Raw genomic sequence first — 18,323 nt, forward strand, 5'->3', positions numbered from 1 at the left:
AGAGCTACATTCAAACTAACTACATAATGTAAGTGTATGTAGAATCACATTTATGGATGAGTAAACTAATCAGATTAGACGGTTAATTAATTTTTATCTTAATAAGCATCGACGGCAATAATGAATGCGATTAATTTATCAAACGAACTTATAATATATTAGGTACCTATCTTGAACTTGGCCAGGAAACCAAAAATAACATAAAAACAAAAATCTCCGGAACACCAAGATGAACGAGTAAGTCCTTACCTAAGTTGATAGAGGCACCGGTAGATAATCGACAAATTATAATCTTCAATAAAAATTTCAATAGACATTATAAATGAAATTACTCTTCAGTATCCACACTAATTTTTGCAATCAATCGATATATGTACATAAAAACGGATATGTCTAAATACACTTTTCATTAGACTATATTTTTCATTACGAAATATATGTATTGAGATGTACCAGATTTTTAAAACATAAAGCAGGTAGATATTTTAAACGAATTAGGTAGGTACGTGTCAGTGTCGTAAATTAATTGGACTGACTGAAGGCCATCATTTTCACATTAGGTATATACTAGAAAGCCACTTTATTAAAAATCCGTGCAGCACATAACTCTGTGTGCTTTGTGTTGGGTAATTAATGAAAATGATGGCAATTTTCATTGATTATTTTTCATCGGTCGTCGGCGATAAAAAAAAATTCAATCACCATAAAAATTATATACGAGTGATTTGTTTCTATCGTATTCGTGATTATTACATAATTCTAAGCTAAATTTTTTTGTGGCGAAGCAATTTAAAAAAACACACGCTAATAGGTACCTACTTGACGATAGGAATACAAAAAATCTTATCAGAAAATTCAATCATCAATGAACTTTACTAACTATAGCTTTTCACTGAAGTCTGAAGAACTTTGAGAAGTCTTCCTTTATTTTATTAAGAAGCAACTTTACTTTTTGTATAGCAAGTTACCATCTGTTTTTTCTCACGAAGCATTAACATTAGAATAATAATACCTAATAATTCAAACGACGTCTGTGAGAAAGAATATCGAACGGTAAAATTTTATTGGCGAAGTGAACAATGCGTTAATACAGTTTCAAGAAGATTAATTATCAATAAATGTCACTTATAAAAACTCTAAGGATACCTATAGAAAGATGTGAAGTGAAGCGTTCATAAATACATAACTGAAAAGTAGGTACTTAAAGTCGGAAACTTAAAAAAAGTTTGCAGTGTTCTTTTTGGTAAGGTGTGTTTTTTTCGCGGTATGATGATTCGAAAAAAGGCAGAAGAAAGTGACGAACAATACCTCAGACAATTTTTTTACAACTTAAGGAATTCGCATGGCCTCCGAAAATATGAAAAATTGAATCAATTTTTGGAGTTAGCATGACCTCCAAATTATGAAATTTTAAATCTATTTTTGAAGCTCGCATGACTTCTAAATTACAAAACTATGAACTTCAGAAGCCAGACAGGAAAACAGATGAGTTTGAAAAGCCAGACAGACAGTTCAATGACTTTAAGAGGCAAGGCAAGCAGACAAACGACATTGGGAGGTCAGACAGACACGCAGTCAACCTTGAAAGGCTAGACAGAGAGGTACGTGACCTAAAGAGGCCCGACGGACAGACAGACAACCTTGAGAAGCTGTACAGAAGTTCCAATAACCTGTAGACGTCAGACAAGAAGACAGACGGCCTTGAAAAGCCGAACAGCCAGGTCAATGACCTTATGATGAGGTCAGACAGGAAGACAGACACGGCCTTGAGAAGTCAGACAGACGGGTCAATGACCTTAATATGCTAGACAAGCTAGCATATGACATTGGAAAGCCAGTCAGACATGCAACCAACCTTGCGAAGCAAGACAGAGAGGTCAGTGACCCAAGGAGGCTCGACCGACAGACTAACAGACGACCTTGAGAAGCCGCACAAATGGACCAATAACCTATAAAGACCATAAATAAGAAGACATTCGACCTTGAGCCGCTGTATAGACGAACCAATGGTGTTAAGAGGTTATACATGAAGACAAACGACCATGAGACGATGGATGTATGGGTCAATGACCTTATAAGGCCTGACAGAAAGACTAATCGACTTTGAGAGCCTAAACAGGTTGTTCTGGGATGAGGAGGGAGGGAAGTGCTCCAACGTCGGGACTGAGTAGGTACTATAAATAAACAGCTCTATCGATGCTTTAGATCCTTAAAACATAATTTTCGCAGATTTTGGCCTTATTGGGAGTGCTACGAATTCACCAGCCCTACTCGACGATTTTTTAAAAATGGCGTGAGGGAAAGAGGGATGTAGGTACTCTGAATTTGGGACTATGCACGCTTTGTTCCTTGACATAATTTCTGACAGATTACAATGTTTACAACTTGAGGTGCAAGGGGTAGTCACGACTCAAAGACCCTAAATCTTCAAACACAGCAAGTGTTCTAGTTTGACCACAAACGAAAAGATCAACTTCAAACTAGCATAGGATATGCATAACAGCACGGAAAATAAATTTCCTGCTCTTTTATCACAGAACAACAAATAAAACAGACGAAAAAATTGAGAGGATAAAAGGAAACAAAAAAAAATAAAGAAAATGTATTGCCGATTGTTTGCATTCGTAGAACATTCAGTTTCTGTGGAGAGAATAATACGGCGTTAGGGTAGTATTTACTCGATTTCTCGTCGACGAAACGTCCTCGATGAAAATACCATTCACTTAGAGTTTTCAATAAGATTTATTTACTCGAATAGGCAAAGAAAATGTATGCATTTGCAATAGTAATGGTACATTGATAACACACCCACCATGCGGTAACTTCTATTCACAATACCTACTTTACGAATTTACAGATGACTATAATACATACACACGATGAGCAACGAGCATCCTCCACTATTTGTTCTTCTTGGTGACCTTAAAAACAATACGTCTATAATTGGAAACGCTATGGTTTTCACTTAATTGAATTTCATTCACCCAATACACTACACTTTGAGTCGCGTAAGTAACTAGATATTTTTACACGAAATTGCACAACTTGGGTAAGTATTTGATGACGATTTGAAGCCAAGTAGGTGATAATACGTAATAATTGTAATAAAAAGAATCAGGCTTTTGTTATTTCCTTTACGAAGGACTTTCCCATTTTTCAAATAGGTTCTAATAAAGAAAGATTCTCGCTAGGTAGGTATTATATATTTTTTTTTGCGGTTGCAAAAAGAAATTTCTCTATAGCAGATGCAGTTTAGACTTTGCACAATACCTCATAGGTATATAAGAAATAATTCTCGACAACAATATCGAACAAATCGTAAGTTTCATCAACCACACATCATTCCCGCACGTTGAGCAAGCATAAGATATGCAAAAATAGATCAAGCGATAATACGACCGAGAAGAAATTGAAATGAGAAATCGTAAAATTCATTAATCGTTAAACCATTATCACAGTATTTTATACCGATACCGAGAGTTTTTTTTTTCTAAAATAAGAAAAAATGAAAGTTTACCATATTGGTTTATTACTCGGGTACATGAGTGAGTACTTCTTAGCATAAATTCATTTCAATTAGGTACCTATATTAACCTCTATAGATAGGTACTTATTATATATTTTTTAACGACTGATTCATCAATATGGTGTATAATTTGTAGCTTTGTTTCAAATCATAATAGTTTCAAAATGTGAAGAGGACACGTTATCGGATATTTCAGATATCCTAACATCATTTAGGAACTGGATATCGGGTTCGAACAAATCTGTAATTTTTTTATTGATGTACACACGGTAATTAGAATAATTTTCTACTTGATTAGGTACCTATAATGATAAAAATTGCATGTAGAATTAAAGAAACGTGAATTTCGCACAGAGAATCTAATTCACCGATCAAACTGGATTTACCAATAAAAAATAATTCACTGCTGCGAGGAAAAATATCAAAGGAGAAACCACTCGTACTAATCATCCACGGATTCATATCAGACGGTGAAGAGAAATGGACGAAAGAGTTGGTACAAGCTTATCTCAAACGAGTAAGAAATCACTTTCAACGTGTCCTGAAATTTCGACTGATTGTCATAATTATAGGTATTCAACTACATATTTATACATTACAGAAAGATGCTGTAGTAGGAGTTGTAGACTGGAGCAGTACAGCTAAAACAATAAATTACTTCGATGCAGTTGATGCAGTGCCCAATGTAGCCGATCAGTTGATTCGGTAGGTGAGTATTGAATACGCCAGTATCGTGAATTTGAAATAAGTCCACAAATTTATGCAATTTCAGGACATAAATTCAATTCAAACATTAAAAAATCGTTATTTTGAAAATCTCTTATAGGCTATAGCTCTCCTTTCAGCCCTAAGGAGTCTAAAATCTATATCTTTGGATGGATCTTACTCATAAAAAACTGATAAATATTAAGTGCAAGCGAGATTTTTCAAAATTCAATATTTTAGTAGGCATAGAGCGTTCAAAAAAAGGGAACCCTTTCTTTCTACTCAAAAACAATAATGTTCACATCGAGTTAAAGTCACCATTTGTGAGGTTTCTGGGCAGAAGGGCGCTCAAAACCTTTTTTTTTATCACCACAAGTTGTTCGATATAGTCTTCTACCACCCTTTAATCGATCTAGTAATACATTTTGTCATTTCGATAAATACTTAAAACGTATTCTTCGTTTTCAGGTTCATAAAACTTTTAATCAAAGAATTTCAAGTGAAACCTAAAAATATCCACATCATAGGGCACAGTTTAGGAGCCCATATTGCTGGCAATGTTGGAAAAGGCATAGCATCAATACACAGAATAACAGGTAATCGCTTTCCACTCTACAAATTTTTAATTTCAAAATGTTTAGAATTTGTTTTTTAAAAAAATGGATAATTTAAGTGAATTTTCACTTTTCAGGTTTGGATCCTGCAGGAATTGGCTTCATAGACCAATCTTCAACAGTATTATCGTTATCCAAAACTGATGCTACATTCGTAGACGTGGCTCACACGAATTCCATTCTAGGGAATTTTCAACTCCTTGGTAACATTAATTCATCTACATTCGTATTTTCCTGCCATTTCTTTGAGCGTTTTGAGATACTTAAAATAAATGAAATTTGATTTCAGGTTCTGTAGATTTTTTTATAAACGATAACGATAGAATTCAACCCGGATGTAATCAGACTAATGATCAAGACACTCATTTTTATCATAAGATCAAGCATCACGAATGTTCTCATCGTTTGGCAATACACTATTTCATCGAATCGATCAATAATTCAAAATGTTTATTTGTAGCCAGCGAAACAAAAGAACGAGCGAACAAGTAAGTTTTCGAATTGTTGTTACATGACGCGATGGTTCAATTATTTCAATTAATTCATTGTTAATAGTGATTTTGTGTTGTTATTTTTTGTAGGATATTTTCGAAAGATTTTGATCCAAAACGAGATACTGTACTAGGATTGGATACCTTCAAGTACAAGGCTCGAGGAAAACTTTATATCACAACCAATAAGTTTTCTCCTTATTGTAGAAATACCTCATCAAATAGCAACTGTGATTAGAATTTTTTCAACTGCTCTATTATAAAAATAACCTAGTCATTTTCAAAACTCTCCTCCCCAATTTTAAATGGATATGTCTTTTCAGGGGGGGGGTCTTTTTAAAATCTACGTGAAGCTGATCTCCGTCACACAGATGTACACCACATGACCCATTTTCGTTTTATCTCCGGGTCCAAAAAATCTACGGGTTCGCATACAAAATATAGAACGGAATTGTGTTTTATTTTTACTTAATTTCTCAGTGAAGAAAAACGCTCGATGAAAAAACAATTCATTCAGAAGTTACTAAGTATATGATTAATTTACATATTTGAATAGCGGCAATATTTAATAGGTACTGAACGTTACCTACCTACATTAATAACACATCCACCAAACTTTGCTGTCTGGTGAATGGAGCCTACTTTGTGAATCAAAACGGCTAAGACATACATAACAGCCTCCCCCTCTCTCCTTTTGAATTTCGTCAGTGACCTCAAAAATAAAACACTTTTAATTAGAAACGCCATGGTTTTCATTTAATTGAATTTCGTTCACTCAATACACCCCGCGTAACTAGATATTTTTACGCGAAAATACATACACAAATTGAGTATATATTTTGATGGCGGTCTAAAGTTGAACAATAAAGAAAACAGTCTAAAAATAAACACAAAAAGTTTGAAAAGATGTAATATTTGCTCAAAATGAACGTATTTGGTAGGTACCTACTTACATACGTTCAAGTACCTATTTCGTTATTTTTTTACGAGAAATTTCGAAATTTTCATGACCATGGTATGAAAAGATATTCGGTACCTATTTCTCCTCTCTACAAGAATCTGTGATGAGTAATGGATGTACAATTGTTTGGGAATTGAAATTCGTAACATTATTTTTTCCAAGCTAAAAAGGACAACCTCGTGGGTAAGATTGACATTTTTTGATAAGAAAGTTGAAAACGATTTTTTCATAATGAAATGAGCACTTCAAAAAAATACAGATTTTATAACAACTATAATTCAGGTAGGTACACTTTGAACTTAATTTAATTTTTCATCAATAACGTTAAAATCAAGGATCACGTGATACAAGCCTCCGAGCCTCCGTTTAGTCCAACGCCATACTCATCAAATTCGAATGAAAAATCAAAATACAAAATTTCTCCAATGCAGTTTAATCGACTGAAATTGAGAAAAATGAAAATTTACGATATACGAATATTGTTTGCGTATGTTGGTAAGTGAGTTTTTATCAGATATTGATTCAAATCCGATGCAAAATGATTGATTATTCAATGCTATGCCATTTTGTAGCTTTATTTCAAACCATGATATCAAAATGTGAACCAACCTTGGGATTCATATCAGGCATTTCAAACGCGTTTACATTAGTAAAAAACTGGTTACTACCGAAGGAATTGAAAATTTTTTTATTAATATATACTAGGTAAATATTCCAATGAATAATGATTCATCTTAAACAGCTGAATAAATGTTGGATACATTATAACATTTCACAACAAAAGATGTATTTTTTTGCAGAAAATTAAACGTACCGATAAAACTGAACCTACCAGTACAAAATGCATCGCTAGTACGTGAGATAATAAGCAATGAAAAACAGCTTGTACTCATCATTCACGGATTTATTACAGATAGTGAAGTGCAATGGACGAAGGACTTGACACAAGCTTATCTCAAACAAGTTGGAAATTTATTGCAATTTGTCTATACCTTTTAACATTCTATCTGATGATCATAATTATGTTAATCACTTGCATTTTTTTTTTTTTAGAGAGATGCTACTGTAGGTGTTGTTGATTGGAGCAGTGGATCTAAAACAATAGCTTACTTCCGAGCGATTAATAAAATACCCAAAGTAGCAGCACAATTAATCAGGTAAGTAAAAGTATAATATAGGGTTAATCCTCCAAAAAAAGTCAGAGGATTTTTACAAAATTCAGCAGAGACCTTCATTTTTAGTTGAAGTTACTCAGAACAATTTTTAACTCCGGAGGTGCCCCTGGAGGGGAAATATTGGTCCTCAAAGAGGGGGAATTTTTGAAAAAATCGTGAAATTTTGGGGAAAATAGCCCAGCCCCAAATCAAGTTATTTGAAATTCTGCGTCGATTCATCTATGATATTATACCGTCAAAATCCAAGACCACTTTTAGGGTTCTATTGCGCGCTATGAGCGGTTGAAAATTCGCAAATCGCTGGGTTCAGGATGAATTCGTGTTTTGAAAATTTTTTCTTCGCAAAGGAGAAATATTTTGGAACGCAGAGGTGCCAATTTTTTGGTCATTTTACTGCCAGTTTCGAAAAATTGTGAAAAATGTGCTGATTTCTGTTCTGATTAACAAAACCAAAACCAAGTCCCTAGAAAAGGCTTCTCTCGTGCTCAAAACTTTGAAAAATGCAATACGGATGTCAAAATCCAGCTTTCAGGAAAGCCTAGTTTCATTTTGGGGCAAAACAGTATCATTTTGGCAGTGTGAAATATCTAATCTAGAATCTACCTACTTGTCATCAATGTCATCATCCTTCAAAAGATTTAAGTATGAATATTTTTTATACTGCGAATTGAAAAGTTTCTTCCTGATCAGCTTTATAGAATATTTAGTCAAAAAATTTCACTTCAAGCCTCAAAACATCCACATCATAGGACACAGTTTAGGTGCACATATCGCCGGAAATGTTGGGAGAGGTGTTCCATTCATGCACAGAGTAACAGGTATTGCCCTTTGTTTCTCATGATAGGTTTAAAATTTTCATCTCTATTGAACGTGTTACGGTATAGGTTTGGATCCAGCATCACTTTTCTCAGACGATCCTTTAGAAGCACAATTACGTAAGACTGATGCTGAATATGTCGATGTTATTCATACAAATACTATATTGGGAAGCAGTGAACTTTTTGGTAATGGCAAACGTACCTTATTTTTCAACCAAATCTTCGAGCTGTTCAAAATCAACATTGCAAATTTTTATTTTAGGCTCTGTAGATTTCTACTTAAACAACTGTAAGCCTTGGCCTGTTGGTATTCAACCTGCGTGTAATGCGACAATGATGCAAAACATATATTATAAGATTTTGTACAATGATTGCTCTCACCATATAGCAATATACTACTTTATCGAATCGATCACAAATCCAGATTGCTTATTTGTGTCCAGCAAAACAAAAGAACGAGCCAGCAGGTAGGCATATCAATACATATTATTTTTATGATGATTTTTTGCTTTCTTACAATTAAGTAGGTACAGTTCACTGGTGTTAATTTTCTTGTTTTTTCAGGGTAATTACGGAAGATTTTGATCCAAAACAAGATTCAGTATTGGGATTTGATACATTCAAGTATAATACTCGAGGAAAACTTCACATCGTAACTAATAAATATGCCCCTTACTGTAGAAAAGCTCCATCAGAAACCCCCTGTGAATGAAATTTTTTGCAGTGATACCAATTTCAAGATTACTTAAACGATAATTTTTATGAATTCAAGTGAATTATATCATTATTTTAAACGTCAATGCAGCTAATAAGTATGTAATAAACGGGTCTTGGCGATTTTAAACATCACAACTGTTTAATAAATTTTGTAAATAACGGTCATCATTCTGCAAACATCAATACGAACTCATAAGCATTACCTTCCCTTCAAAAGAGTATAGGTACCTATTTATTTGGTAAACGTTGAAGCTCCCGAAACTTATAATAAATGTCACGCCAATTATTACAATAACATGCAGTATATTCTTAAAAAATATTCAAATTTCATCAATAGGTAGTTATATCTCTCGCAATGAACATTTGCAATACCCTAAACGACGAGTTTTCTCACAAAACAATTGAAAAGGATCTGTTTGATTACGATGAACCACAACATCATTATAATATTGCCTGACTTGCCGGGAACCTGCGACGACCAAAACAGCAATAGAATCCTTAATATCATTGCCAAACTGCTTAGCTTCTTCTTTCACCATATCGAAGCCGTTTCTTAAGATGGTACCCAGTAACCCAGTTTCATCTCTCAACCATTCTAATACGCCTAAACTGGGTTGAAAAACTCCAGGAATACGCATTGATCTTCCTCTTCTGCTTTCTTGTAAGATCAAAGGTGTGATAAAATTTTTGATTATTCGGCATAATTCATCGCAAAAGCAATTCCACACGTATCTGATTTAAAAAGAGAAAAACCACATTATAAAAAATTGGGCAGGTGACTATACGAGTACATACAGTAGGTGTAAAACTTGTCATCAAAATGTCAACTCTTACGGAGGGGAATCAGCCTCATCTTCCGTAGAGACGAGTTCGACCATGAAAACTAAGGTGAGAAGTACTGTAAATAATCTTATTAATCGTAGCATTTTAGCCGAACTTTTCACTTGTGAAGCATATGTAATCAAGTGCAACTCTGCTGAGGTTGAATATCGCGTTATTGAAACGCCGAAATTAGATTCATTTTATGGGTAATTCGATTGTTTCATATGTTACAAGTTCGCTGGAAATAGGCCAAATATGATGATTAAGGCTGGCGGGGAGAATCGTGTGTTTTTTAATTACTTTTTGATTAGGTATATAGGTACTTGGTTACGAAAACCTGTGAACGAATACTCAACACATAATAAGCACCTAAAATGTCAAGGTACAAAGCCAAAGTATTCAAATCGAATAAAATTTTATAGTCTAAACAAAATATTGCAAAAACAGCTTACAAAGTAGGTAATCTGAATTAGGTAGGTACACTAAAGTGGGAAATTCGAATAATTCACCTGTTCAACTAGGAAGATATGCGACAAAATTTCCATAAGAAAAAATTTTAAAAATTTCAAGTATTCTAACAAGGGAACCTCTTGAGGTGTCCGCCTCCGATTTGAACGGGACCGCGATTTTTGGAAATAGCATATTCTAAAACCCCCAAATCCAAATTTTCAGCTACCCAAGTCAATTTTTCGATTTTTGGCGAATTTTTGAAAATCCAAAATTGACTATTTAGGTGATTTATGCTTTTTAAAAAAAAAAAAAAAGTACTTACTTGATCAGTAAAAATATTCAAAATGAGTCCTAAAACTGATATTACCCCCCCCCCCAATCAAAATTTCGCCATTTCCAGCCATTCTGGAGCCTCCAGCGCTATTTTTCAAATTTCTCCAGAATTTTAAATTTGCTCTAGAAGGTGTGAATATGAAGTTGGGCAGCTAAAAATCGAGTTGTATGTTATACTCGACCTGTTCAACGAGTTTATTCACATTTGAGTGGGTTTTGGGAGGGACACCTCAAGAGTGGGTTTTTGACCAGTTTTTTTTTTCAAATAAAAAATCCAAAAAAATCAAAATTTTACCGTTTGCGAGGAAATTTTTGAAATTTGCGCGAATCGCTGTATTTCGAACAGAACAACCCCCCTTAGACCGAGTTCCGTCATTTCCCACCGATCTGGAGCCTCCGGCGCGATTTTTAAATTTCTCCAGAACTTTGAATTTGCTCCAGAAGGCGTGAATATGAAGTTGGGCAGCTAAAAATCGAGTTGTGTATTATACTCGATCTGTTTAACGAGTTTATCCACATTTGAGTCGATTTTGGGAGGGACACCTCAAGAGTGGTTTTTTGACCAGTTATTTTCAAATAAAAAATCAAAAAAAATCAAAATGTTACCGTTGCGAGGAAATTTTTGAAATTTGCGCGAATCGCTATATTTTGAACACAACAAAGCCCCGAACACGAATTTGAATTCAATGTCATCATTAAGTACTCAAACCCAGTGGCGTAGCTAGGATTTTCTCAAGGAGGGGGCAAAACCAGATTTTTAGCCACGAAAAATCGAAATGAGGGGTAACTTTCTGGAAACCTATCGTAATGTGTGAAGATTTTACGAAAAAGAAAACAAAATTACCGCTCGAGCGAAACGACAGCGAAAATTTTTAGAAAAAATGGGTTTGAACAACACAAAAACGTCCATTTTTGCATGTTTTCTTTCAAATTTTCGCTGGCAAGGAGGGGCTATGGCCCCCTTCGCCCCCCCCCCTTGGCTACTCCACTGCTCAAACCGTCAAATTCAATTTCAAACCAAGTCACATCAAATCTGAGGAAATTTGAATCATTGAAATAAATTCATATCGAAATATACGAGTAGCATTTTGAAAACTACAGAAATATTTTGGGACGTAGCGGTGCCAACTGTTTTGTCATTATTTTCAATTTCAAAAAAATTGAAAAAGTTTCATACCCATGCGCGTTTTTAATTACTTTTCTCGATTTTTATAAATTGGCAATTATGCCCAAAAAATTGACACCATTGCATTCCAAGATATTTCCTCAGCCTTGGAAATGACATCATTTGATGTTTTTACATATTTGATGCGGCCGCATACCTATTTGAGAGGAAAAAAATTTTCAAAATGTGAATTCATCTGTATAAAAATGAACGCTTTGCAAATTTTCAACCACTCAATAGCTCAGTAGAAATCTAAACGTGGTTTAGAGATTCTCAATGAATTGAGCTCACAAAAATTATTTATATGATTCAGTTTGGATGCGAAAAAGTTCAAACTTTGAAAAATACTCGTTCTGGGTTTTTGGCCACTTTTGAGTTGGTGAATCGCGAAAAAAAAGTTGATGGATTTTGACCAAATTCAGCAGAAACCTTCATCTTGAGCTGAAACGTATTCAGAAAAAATTTCAGCTCCGGAGGTGCCCCAGGAAGGGAGAGATTAACTCTCAAAAAGAGGGCATTTCAGAAAAAATCGTTTTTTCACTCCTGTCGCTACACAGCCTGTTTTGGGAAAAATGACGCAACTCGAAATGAAAGTATTTTAGATTCTGCGTCGATCTATGCTACTGCAGTCAAAATTTTATAACTCGCTCAAGCACGTTTTCATCAACATTCGAACAATATCTGCCAATTAAATCAAATACCATGTGAAATATTTCTGTTTGGTCCAGTGCCATACGCATCAAATACGATTACGAATATAGAAATCAAAATGTAGAATTCCTTCATAGCAGCTTAAGAGGTTGCAAAATATTTCTCAAGCGTGAAATGCAACTTCATGACAATATTAAGTGAGTAGGTAGGTACTTTATCAATTTTTTTACGGATAATTTCACTGATTGAACTAGTAAAAAACATGCAAAAATCTATCACTCGTTCATCCATCATTATCGTGATTCGCACATCTCGTTTTCTTTTCTACTCAAATTGAACATGAAAATTTCCTCGATTGGTGCATTGCTCGGATATTTTTGTAAGTAACTACAAATTTAATCTATTTAGGTAGGTAAATTTACTATAACGGCTAGAGAAACCTATATAGGCTACAAAGTGACTGATTTTTCGATGCTGTGTAATTTGTAGTGTTTTTTCAAACCATTACGTTTTCAAAATGTGGAATATGGGGCGACTTCAGTGGCACCCTATCCGGAATCTTCAATAAACTCGTACCAGAACCTGTGAAGCAGTTATTTAATGGGAATCCATTGAAAATTTTTTTACTGATATATACTAGGTAATTTGTCACTGTCTACGTACGTACGTAGGTAATCGTAAGTTCATTGTAATTTACTTTCGTTAAGATTCAGATATTTTACGAAATACCTACGCTAATTTCTCATAGAGAATCTCTTAATTCGCCAATGAAACTCGATCTGCCAGTACAAGATCTTTCACAGCTACATGGAAGAAAAATATCGAATGAAAGACCGCTCGTATTTATTATTCACGGGTTTCAATCAGATACAAGCGAGCAATGGATGAAGGACTTAGCACAAGCTTATCTTCAATCAGTTAGAAATCTCACTTTTTAATCGTTAAGTAATGCTACTGTCATACTCCAACTGATCGAAATAAATTACCTACCTATTTATATTTTTTAGAAAGATGGTATGGTATTTGCTGTTGATTGGGGTAGTAATGCTAAAACAGTTAATTATTGGAGTTCTGCTAATCAAGTACCTATCGTAGCCAATCAATTAATTGGGTAAGTGAGTAGATATGTAGTACCATGTAAAGCAGTACCAGTTTACTCACCCGGAAGGAAAAGATAGCATTTCTATGTCCAAAAAATGGGCCATAAGTATTTGAGCTGCAATTCAACTTCAAGCATTTTTTTTCATGTTCAGTTTCATAAATATGTTAATGACTCAGTTCGGCGTCGAAACTAAAAAAATCCACATTATAGGCCACAGTTTAGGGGCACACATCGCTGGAAATGTTGGAAGAGGTTTACCAAGCGTATACAGAATAACGGGTTCGTATCTTTTTCCTTTTCTTACCCATATTAATCTCAAGTTTGAAAATTTTCAACTCTGGCGAAAAGATTTAAAACCCAGACCAAAAAACATATCCATGTTGAAATAATTGGATAGGTATCATTAGATCTGAGCAGATCTAATTTGATGAGAACTTTAATAAAATTTGATCCACAGAATGCCCATATTTCATGTGATCCGATCAAATCCACACTTATATGTAATATACTAGGTACATAGGTATTTACCCGGATTATTCTTTTATCATAGGTTTGGATCCCGCAGGACCCAAATTCCAGGTAGGTTCTTTGACAACACTACGTAAAACTGACGCTTATTACGTCGACGTGCTTCACACTTGTCGTGTTCTTGGCCATAGGGAACTTCTCGGTAACATTATTTCACATAATTTCTAGGCAATATCTCGATTTATTCGAGATAAAAAATGATGAAATTCTGTTTCAGGCACTGTAGATTTTTTTATAAACGAGAACACTGATGAACAACCTGCATGTGCTATTAAAGGCACAGCGGTTCGTGTTATTGCAGGCTTTCTTATTGATAGTGCACTTGGGATCTGGGAGATGACATGTTCTCACAGTATAGTGACAGACTACTTTATTGAATCGCTCAAAAATCAGGCATGTAGATTTGTGGCAAGCAAAACAATCGAACGAGCGAAGAAGTAAGTACCTATCCGAAATTGCTGTGTCAATAGTTCAGGGTTTCATTGTCATTGGTTTTGATCCTATTTTTCAGGGTAACTTCGGATACGTTAGATCCAAACCTAGATACTACAGTACTGGGATTGGATACGTTCAAGTATAAAGCTACAGGGAAGCTTCACGTGATAACCGGAGCTTTCTCTCCTTATTGTAGAACAAAACCATCATAATCGCTTGTCATACTCGTAAATAAGTAATAATATAGATACTTAGAAAATATGAACAAAATAAAATTCCATAAATTGGCGACTTTTTCAATGTTTTCAAAAGTCTGCCATAGGTACCTAATGTCAAGAATTCTTCACAATTTTTTCGGGGTTCTTAAAAGTCAGACAAAATATTGGGAAATCATCTAATTTGTTTCCAAGTTTTAGAAACTCAGACATAGTAATGTCGAGAATTCAACCTAATTTTTTTCAAGTTTTTAAAAGAGTGTGGCATAATAATACATATAAAATATTCAACAAGTTTTTCCCGTTCTCAAAAGTCAGCGTGGCCCAGGTCAACGTGACGTGGATCAGCGTTACACAGATTTCGAAAAGATCCCTGACGCAAAAACCATATTAAAATCAAAAATTTACCAGCAATTCACAAAAAAAATACCAGTAATTTACCAGAAATGGGTGTGAAGTCTCCTCGGCTCTCTCCCAGGAAAGTTCTAAGTCAAGGGTATGTTTTTTTCTCGAGTTTACTCAATGCTTGGAATGGAATTCCAAATCAACCGAAAAGTCTGGCTACATATGAATCAGAATACTAAGGTTTTTGAAATTTTGGCATAATTTTAGCAAAAAATGCACTAATTTTTTGCCAAGTTTTTGAAAGTTAGACTCGATATCTAAAAGGCCATTTCAATGTCATTAAAAACTTGTGAAAGTGGTAAAAGTTTTTAATAGGGTATATTTGACCATCATGTTAAAAATTCATAGACATTTTCCCCCAAGTTTTTAAAAGTCAGTAACTTTTTTGGTTACTCCTTTTTTTTTTTTTTTTTTGGAAAAAATCGAGTACGAGGCTTGCTTTTATTTTTTTCAAATTAGGTATAATTTTTTTGAACTGTTTCCAGTATTTTATGAAAATTTCCCTTTTCTTATGAGCTTTTCACCACTTTTTCTCTTCTTAAACTACAAAGGTGACCTGCTGACCCAGCCTGACAAAATCGACCATTTCTACAAAAAAAAGTGTCCAAAATAATGACGTTTAAAAAGAATCGTAAGGGTTGAAAGATCAGATTTTTGAGGAAAAAACATTTTTTGAAATTTTGTCGAAATGGTCGATTTTGTCAGGTGGGGTCACATATATGTACATCATCACCATCATCATCATCATCATCATCAAAACGTAACATCTCGCGCAGGGGTATTGTGACCATTTCAATTCTGTAATCTTGGAGGTGAGCACTTTGACTATATAGATATGTATATCTATATAGTCAATGGGTGAGCATGTGCCACCGCACCGCTTCCAGTCCAGCTTACTTCTCAGGCATTCCACAAAGCTGTTGCCCCTTGCTTTGCGAATGAAGTCAGTTCACCTCATCGACCGTATATAATGGACAAATAATTCAAATCGGAGTATATGACGGCCACATTTTGGATGCAGAATCCAGGAAACATTCTGCACATGCGCCAGTTTACTAGTATTGGTAAAGTAGTTGGTTGTGTTACAAGTGACCTTGACTGTGTAGCAACTGCAACACTGAACCATCTCTCCCTCCACCAGCGCCTGACCAATCAGGACACTATAAACATCATGTTTAGCGCATGAGCAGAAGGTTTCCTGCCCAGTTGGGTGAAAATCTGCTCTTACGCCATAAAAACGCGGGCAGGAGATTTAACACTTTACGCCAATGCTTTTTCTGCCCATTAATCAGCGCGATTTTATTCCCATGCAAAAAAATAGTACTACTAATTTAATACTGAAAGCAGTACTACTTTCAGTAGTAACAATTTGAACTTTTCAAGTAGTACTCTAGTACCATCACACAGTAGTACCACAGTACTACTGAAAAGTAATACTGCAGTACTACTTTTCAGTAGTACTGTAACTTCACGATTCTATGAAAAAAATAGTATCACACAGCAGAACTGCACCTAGTTTTCTACAGTACTACTGAACTACCGAACTTCAGTACTCCTAGAGAATAATTTCTAAACAGTCACCCATCCAACCTCTAGCCAGGCCTGAGACTGCTTAACTTCTGTGGAAGTACTGAAGACGGATCTAAAACATGCTATAGTATTAATATAGTACTGATGGAGCATTTTTGAATTACATTAGTTGCACAGTGGGCTGTATGAGCACCCTAAAAACGGGCGTGTAACTCAAAAACTTACGATGAACCCTAAAACAATGCTACAATGATATCCTCCCTTATGTTTTTGGGGTCCCAGAATACGAATTCAACAATATTTTTTTTGTAGGGGTGGGGGCGAGGGGGTGAAGGGGGCGAAAAATTCAAAATTCGACTATAATGATGTGTGATATGTCGAAATGTATGTTTTCGAGGTTGTAGATCACGATTTGACAATATTTTTTTCGTAGGGGTGAATGGTGGGGGATGGAGGGGGTGAAAAATTCAGAATTTGACCATAATGATGTGTGATATATCGAATTGTATGTTTTTGAGGGTGTAAATCACGAATTTGACAATATTTTTTTCGTAGGGGTGAATGGTAGGGGATGGAGGGGGTGAAAAATTCAAAATTTGACCATAATGATGTGTGATATATCGAATTGTATGTTTTTGAGGGTGTAAATCACGAATTTGACAATATTTTTTTCGTAGGGGTGAATGGTGGGAGATGAAGGGGTGAAAAATTCAAAATTTGACCATAATGATGTGTGATATATCGAATTGTATGTTTTTGAGGGTGTAGATCACGAATTTGACAATATTTTTCTCGTAGGGGTGAATTGTGGCGGATGAAGGGGGTGAAAACGGTGAAAAATTCAAAATTTGACCATATAATGACGTGTGATATGTCAAAATGTACGTTTTCGAGGGTGTAGAAGGGGTGAAGGGCGGGGGATGAAGAATTTTCTATTGGGGAGCCGTCAAAGTCCCTGGAAGAAAAAATTTGTAACATTTTAACAAAATTCACCATGATTCTTCACTAGGTATAATCGACTGTTGTAGTCGCCGGGGCATTTGGGGGCAAAAATGGAAATTGACATCTTGAAATACACTACCTCAAGTATTACTAGCCGCTGGAATTTCCCGTGCATCTACGTGCAAAAATTTTGTTCTATTCCTAGGTATTTATAAATAGGAAAAACGGAGTTTCAACGTAAATTATACCTCTATAATTACTTTATAACAACTAAAATTGAGTAAATTGATGAAAATTGGTACATTTCGACATATCACACATCATTATAGTCAAATTTTGAATTTTTCGCCCCCTTCACCCCCTCACCCCCACCCCTACAAAAAAAATATTGTCGAATTCGTATTCTGCGACCCCAAAAACATAAGGGAGGATATCATTGTACCATTGTTTTAGAGTTCGTTGTAAGTTGTTGAATTACGCCCGTTTTGAGGGTGCTCACAGCCCACTGTGAGTTGTAGGGTGATGCGAGGTTCAGTACTACTTCAGTACTATAGTCAGTACATGGTCAGTACTACTAAAGTATAATATTAGTACTACTTCCAGTACTGTAATACTGAGTAATACTGAACTACTAAATAAATAGTACATGAATTTGAAAGTAGTACTGCAGTACTACTCAAGTATAATACCAGTACTACTTCCAGTATACTAATTGTTCATGACTTTGAAAGTAGTATT

The 18,323-nt window shown here is 35.0% G+C and overlaps 4 protein-coding genes and 1 long non-coding RNA gene across 13 annotated transcripts in view; 3 read left to right on the forward strand and 2 right to left on the reverse strand.

Moving 5' to 3' along the window:
• Positions 1-18,323, reverse strand: part of LOC135842288 (pleckstrin homology domain-containing family G member 5) — a 187,655-nt gene that overhangs the window by 118,393 nt on the left and 50,939 nt on the right. The gene's annotated exons all lie outside the window — the stretch shown is intronic.
• Positions 1,407-5,797, forward strand: LOC135843102 (phospholipase A1-like). Of its 5 annotated transcripts, none has more exons than XM_065360850.1 (8): positions 1,407-3,545; positions 3,684-3,795; positions 3,881-4,043; positions 4,128-4,231; positions 4,700-4,827; positions 4,905-5,048; positions 5,135-5,333; positions 5,427-5,797. In XM_065360850.1, exons 1-8 carry the CDS (start codon positions 3,506-3,508, stop codon positions 5,572-5,574), a joined length of 1,038 nt encoding a protein of 345 aa, XP_065216922.1. In that variant the 5' UTR covers positions 1,407-3,505; the 3' UTR covers positions 5,575-5,797. The 5 variants fall into 5 exon arrangements, with proteins under 5 accessions (XP_065216922.1, XP_065216919.1, XP_065216920.1 ...); XM_065360847.1 differs by having other exon boundaries at positions 1,409-3,545; positions 3,663-3,795; XM_065360848.1 differs by having other exon boundaries at positions 1,414-3,545; positions 3,663-3,795; positions 4,923-5,048.
• LOC135843101 (phospholipase A1-like) lies at positions 5,871-9,172 on the forward strand. Of its 2 annotated transcripts, XM_065360845.1 has the most exons (10): positions 5,871-6,273; positions 6,362-6,480; positions 6,633-6,792; positions 6,870-7,002; positions 7,098-7,260; positions 7,351-7,454; positions 8,163-8,290; positions 8,357-8,476; positions 8,553-8,757; positions 8,855-9,172. In XM_065360845.1, exons 2-10 carry the CDS (start codon positions 6,412-6,414, stop codon positions 9,000-9,002), a joined length of 1,230 nt encoding a protein of 409 aa, XP_065216917.1. In that variant the 5' UTR covers positions 5,871-6,273; positions 6,362-6,411; the 3' UTR covers positions 9,003-9,172. The 2 variants fall into 2 exon arrangements, with proteins under 2 accessions (XP_065216917.1, XP_065216918.1); XM_065360846.1 differs by lacking the exon at positions 5,871-6,273 and having other exon boundaries at positions 6,461-6,480; positions 6,580-6,792.
• On the reverse strand, positions 9,126-9,986 carry LOC135843103 (uncharacterized). The gene is made up of 2 exons (XR_010558242.1): positions 9,842-9,986; positions 9,126-9,739 (listed from the first exon to the last, which is right to left on the reverse strand). It is a non-coding gene; the product is annotated as an uncharacterized LOC135843103 (long non-coding RNA).
• On the forward strand, positions 12,634-14,784 carry LOC135843915 (probable phospholipase A1 magnifin). Of its 3 annotated transcripts, XM_065361960.1 has the most exons (8): positions 12,634-12,807; positions 12,918-13,068; positions 13,177-13,345; positions 13,436-13,539; positions 13,682-13,809; positions 14,081-14,200; positions 14,276-14,495; positions 14,570-14,784. In XM_065361960.1, exons 1-8 carry the CDS (start codon positions 12,768-12,770, stop codon positions 14,703-14,705), a joined length of 1,068 nt encoding a protein of 355 aa, XP_065218032.1. In that variant the 5' UTR covers positions 12,634-12,767; the 3' UTR covers positions 14,706-14,784. The 3 variants fall into 3 exon arrangements, with proteins under 3 accessions (XP_065218032.1, XP_065218033.1, XP_065218034.1); XM_065361961.1 differs by lacking the exon at positions 12,634-12,807 and having other exon boundaries at positions 13,005-13,068; positions 13,142-13,345; XM_065361962.1 differs by lacking the exon at positions 12,634-12,807 and having other exon boundaries at positions 13,056-13,099.

Source organism: Planococcus citri, chromosome 4 (genome assembly GCF_950023065.1).
Source record: "Planococcus citri chromosome 4, ihPlaCitr1.1, whole genome shotgun sequence".
NCBI lineage: Eukaryota > Metazoa > Arthropoda > Insecta > Hemiptera > Pseudococcidae > Planococcus > Planococcus citri.

Bases quoted from the DNA above. Each gene is read 5' to 3' on its own strand.
- LOC135843102 (XM_065360847.1), top strand. From the start codon at position 3,506: ATGAAAGTTTACCATATTGGTTTATTACTCGGGTACATGA. The intron at 3,796-3,880 runs GTAATTAGAATA...AATTTCGCACAG, and splicing joins TTTTTATTGATGTACACACG to AGAATCTAATTCACCGATCA. The intron at 4,232-4,699 runs GTAGGTGAGTAT...CTTCGTTTTCAG, and splicing joins GTAGCCGATCAGTTGATTCG to GTTCATAAAACTTTTAATCA.
- LOC135843101 (XM_065360845.1), top strand. From the start codon at position 6,412: ATGTACAATTGTTTGGGAATTGAAATTCGTAACATTATTTTTTCCAAG. The intron at 6,793-6,869 runs GTAAGTGAGTTT...GCCATTTTGTAG, and splicing joins AATATTGTTTGCGTATGTTG to CTTTATTTCAAACCATGATA. The intron at 8,291-8,356 runs GTATTGCCCTTT...GTTACGGTATAG, and splicing joins ATTCATGCACAGAGTAACAG to GTTTGGATCCAGCATCACTT.
- LOC135843915 (XM_065361960.1), top strand. From the start codon at position 12,768: ATGAAAATTTCCTCGATTGGTGCATTGCTCGGATATTTTT. The intron at 13,346-13,435 runs GTTAGAAATCTC...TATATTTTTTAG, and splicing joins CACAAGCTTATCTTCAATCA to AAAGATGGTATGGTATTTGC. The intron at 13,810-14,080 runs GTTCGTATCTTT...CTTTTATCATAG, and splicing joins AAGCGTATACAGAATAACGG to GTTTGGATCCCGCAGGACCC.